Source organism: Mandrillus leucophaeus, unplaced genomic scaffold (genome assembly GCF_000951045.1).
Source record: "Mandrillus leucophaeus isolate KB7577 unplaced genomic scaffold, Mleu.le_1.0 Scaffold432, whole genome shotgun sequence".
Lineage (NCBI taxonomy): Eukaryota > Metazoa > Chordata > Mammalia > Primates > Cercopithecidae > Mandrillus > Mandrillus leucophaeus.
In genome coordinates this window covers 1,273,611-1,278,139 of record NW_012104610.1, presented here as the reverse complement: position 1 = coordinate 1,278,139, position 4,529 = coordinate 1,273,611, and the positions used below count along the sequence as shown (strand labels likewise).

General features: G+C 44.4%; 1 protein-coding gene across 1 annotated transcript in view; it reads right to left on the bottom strand.

Annotated features, from left to right (window-relative positions):
• The window catches only part of LOC105549268 (short transient receptor potential channel 2-like), a 27,049-nt gene that overhangs the window by 11,510 nt on the left and 11,010 nt on the right, over positions 1-4,529 (bottom strand). The window contains exon 5 of the mRNA XM_011993731.1: positions 3,386-3,564. Coding sequence (XP_011849121.1) covers positions 3,386-3,564 — 179 coding nt within the window. The remainder of the gene's footprint in view (positions 1-3,385; positions 3,565-4,529) is intronic.

The window sequence follows — 4,529 nt, the reverse complement described above, 5'->3', positions numbered from 1 at the left end:
TTCTCCTGCCTCAGCCTCCCAAGTAGCCGGGACAACAGGTGCACGCCACCACACTCGGCTAATTTTTTGTATTTTAGTAGAGACGTGATTTCACCGTATTGCCCAAACTGGTCTTGAACTCCAGAGCTCAGGCAATCCACCTGCCTCGGCCTCCCAAAGTGCTAGGATTATAGGCATGAGCCACTGGGCCCGGTCAATTTTTGTATTTTATGTAGAGACAGGGTTTTGCCATGTTGCCCAGGCTGGTCTTGAACTCCTGAGCTCAAGGGATCTGCCTGCTTTGGTCTTACACAGTGCTAGGATTATAGGTGTGAGCCACCACATCCAGCTGAAAAAATTCTTGAAGAAAATTAAAAGTGCTACTCTAGTGAAAACATGTATGATAAGAAAGCAAAACAGCCTTATTGCTGACATGGATAAAGTTTTAACAGTATGGATAGATCAAATCAGCCATGATACACACTGATCCCAAGCCTAATCCAGAGCAAGGCCCTAACCCTCTTCAATTCTATGAAGGCTGAGAGAGGTGAAGAAGCTGCAGAAGAGAAGACTGAAGCTAGCAGAGATTGGTTCATGAAGTTTAAGGAAGAAAAATCCATCTCCTTAACATTAAAATGCAAGACGAAGCAGCAAGTGCTGATGGACAAGCTATAGCAAGTTACCCAGAAGATCTAGCTAAGATCACTGATGAAGGTGGCTACACTAAACAACAGATTTTCAATGTAGATGAAACTGCCTTCTATTGAAAGAAGATGCCGGGCAGGCGTGGTGGCTCATGCCTGTAATCCTAGCACTTTGGAAGTCTGAGGCGGGTGGATTACAAGGTCAGGAGTTCGAGACCAGCCCGGCCAATATGGTGAAACTCCATCTCTACTACTAATACAAACATTAGCCGGGTGTGGTGGTGTGCGCCTATAGTCCCAGCTACTCGGGAGGCTGAGGCAGGAGAATTGCTTGAACCTGGGAGGTGGAGGTTGTGGTGATCCGAGATTGCGCCACTGCACTCCAGCCTGGGCCACAGAGCAAGACTCAGTCTCAAAAGAAAAAAAAAAAAAAAAAAGATGCCGCCTAGGACTTTCATAGCCAGAGAAGAGAAGTCAATGCCTGGCTTCAAAGGACAAGCTAACTCTCTCTTTAGGGCTAATGCAGCTGGTGACTTTAAGTTGAAGCCAATGCTCATTTACCATTCTAAAAATCCTAGGGCCCTTAAGAATTATGCTGAATCTACTCTGCCTGTGCTCTATAAATGGAACAACAAAGCCTAGATGACAGTACATCGGTTTACAGCATGGTTTCCTGAATATTTTAAACCCACTGTTGAAATCTAGTACTCAGAATGAAAGATTCCTTTTCAAAACATTTCTGCTCACTGGTAATGCATCTAAGCCAAGAGCTCTGATGGAGATGAACAAGGAGCTTAATGTTGTTTTCATGCCTACTAACATAACATCCATTTTGCAGCCCACAGATCAAAAAGTAATTCAACTTTCAAGCATTGCTATTTAAGAAATATATTCTGTAAGGCTATAGCTGTCATATAGATAGTGATTTCTCTAATGGATCTAGGAAAGCAAATGAAAACCTCCTGGAAATAATTTACCATCTTGGATGCCATTAAGAATACTGGTGATTCATGGGAGGAGGTCAAAATATCAACATTAACATGAGTTTGGAAGAAGTTGATTCCCCTCTTGTGGGCTTTCAAGACTTCAAGGGAGGAAGTAACTGCAAACGCGACACAAAATAGTATGAGAAGCAGGCCGGGCGCGGTGGCTCACGCCTGTAATCCCAGAACTTTGGGTGGCTGAGGCGGGTGGATCACTTGAGGCCAGGAGTTTGAGACTAGCCTGGTCAACATGGTGAAACCCATCTTTACTAAAATACAAAAAATTAGCCAGGCGTGGTGCTGTGTGACTGTAATCCCAGCTACTCTGGAGGCTGAGGTGGGAGAATTGCTTGAATCCGGGAGGCAGAGGTTGCAGTGAGCCGAGATCATGCCATTGCACTCCAGCCCTGGGTAACAGAGCGAGACTTTGTCTCAGAAAAAAAAAAAAAAAAAAGAAATAGTAAGAGAACTAGAAATAGAAATGGAACAGGAGGATGTGACAGAATTACTGCAATCTCAAGATAAAACCTGAACAGATGAGGAGTTGCTTCTTATAGATGAGCAAAGTGGTTTCTTGAGATGAAATCTACTCCTGGTGAAGATGCTGTGAACATTATTGAAATGATAAAAAAAGATTTAGACTATGACATAAACTTAGTTGATAAAGCAGTGGCTGGATTCGGGAGAATTGACTCAAATTTTGAAAGAAGTTGTACTGTGGTTAAAATGCTATCAAACAGCATCACATGTTACAGAGAACTCTTTCATGAAAGGAAGAGTAGATTGATGTGGCAAACTTAACGGTCTTATTTTACAAAATTGCCATGGCCAGCCCAACCTTCAGCAATAACCACCCTGATCTGTCAGCAGCTATCAACACTGAGGCAAGATTCTCCACTAGCAAAAAGATTACGACTCGCTGGCCGGGCGCGGTGGCTCAAGTGTATAATCCCAGCACTTTGGGAGGCTGAGGCAGGCGGATCACGAGGTCAGGAGATCGAAACCATCCTGGTTAACATGGTGAAACCTTGTCTCTACTAAAAATACAAAAAATTAGCCGGGCATGGTGGCAGGCACCTGTAGTCCCAGCCATTCGGGAGGCTGAGGTAGGAGAGTAGCATGAACTCAGGAGGCGGAGCTTGCAGTGAGCCAAGATCGCACCACTGCACTCCAGCCTGGGCAACAGTGTGAGACTCGCTGAAGGTTCAGATAATTGTTGGCTTATATACACTGAGAAACCAAAAAATGTGTGTGACTTGCTTTATTGTCATGATCTGGAACCAAATCTGGAACATCTTCAAGGTATGCCTATATTGTGTTGTACAGGGAGAAAAGCAGGGGAACAAATGAAACTGCAGAACACACATGTAAAGATAAAACTTTGTTTAAGGGAATAATGACAGAGAAACTACACGGGAGCTTTGGGACTTACAGTGCTCAAAGGAAAAGTCTGATAAAAGCTACAGTCACCCAATAACTTAGAAATAAAGTATGAAGTTAAGTTTGGATCCAAGAATAATTTATTTATGGCTAAAGAGCAAATGGTCCAAAAGTTTTGTGTATACTGTATCCAAGGCTCACTCATTTCCTTATTCCTCGTGTGAGAGAGAGGAGTTCACTCTTACCTGTAAGAAAGGGTATCAAGCCCACTGATACTTGTATTTGTGTGTGTGTGTGTATGTGTGGGTGTGTCTATGCCTCAAACAAGCACCAGCTTCTTAACCAGAAACCTGCAAAGGAAGGGCAAACATTAAATCCTCACTCCACCATCATACATACCTTGTTCAGCACAGAGCTCACAAGGGCTGAGGGACCCAACACAGAGTCATCTAAGGAGTCCAGAGAAGAACGCACCCGTAGAAAGGCCAGGCCAAAGGACTGATGACGCGTGAAGGGTTGGGAGCAGGTCAGGCGAAGTCGATCCCATAACTCTCCTGAGGTTGGAGCCAGGAAATCAACTCAAGGGAAAAAGAGAAAGAAAATAAGTGGGGAATGGAAATGCATAAATGGGAGAAAAAGAGGACGAAAAGGTCAATACTAAGGAAAGGAGCTATAGAGAGTAACCTCCAACAAAAGGAAGAAGGAGGTCATCAGTAAATGTCCCCTTAGGCTCAGGTGCTCAGGGTATGGTAATGCCAAGCAGGCCAGTCAGGGCATTCTCATATCCAGTCCCTCGCCTTCTCGTCATCATTCCTCTGTCACAGTTCCACACCATTCTCAGCATGAATTCTATTCCTTCTCCAGGGACCTCATCAATATCTCATTTTAAGAAGTTACCTGCAGAGTAAGGGCCCAGTGGATTACCTGAGATATATATCAACCCTTCCTGGATCATAAGACTTCAACCTCCCTCACACCACCACCACGTGCTCTACATGCTCACAGTATCACATTCCGGTATCACAAACCCTCCACATCTTTAGTTCCTAACACTGTCCAGTCAGTACTTCACTTCCTCCAAATCATATGCCCCTCCAATGTCACTCTTCCTTTACAACATTACAAATACTTCCAACTTAAAAACAGACAAATCCTTATGAGACTGTACATTCCTAGAGGATAGGAATCAGATCTTATGTTTTTCTGTAGTGCCTAGTGAACAGAGATTTGCATAAACAGAATTCAGTAAACATTATATACTATATAACTATAACCACTATGTAGCCTTCCATCACTTACATAAACATCTATCAGCCGGCGTGGTGGCTCACACCTGTAATCCCAGCACTCTGGGAGGCCGAGGCGGGCGGATCACAAGGTCAGGAGATCGAGACCATCCTGGCTAACAGGGTGAAACCCCGTCTCTACTAAAAATACAAAAAAAAAGCCAGGCGTGGTGGTGGGCGCCTGTAGTCCCAGCTACTTGGGAGGCTGAGGCAGGAGAATGGTGTGAACCCGGAAGGCGGAGCTTGCAGTGAGCCGA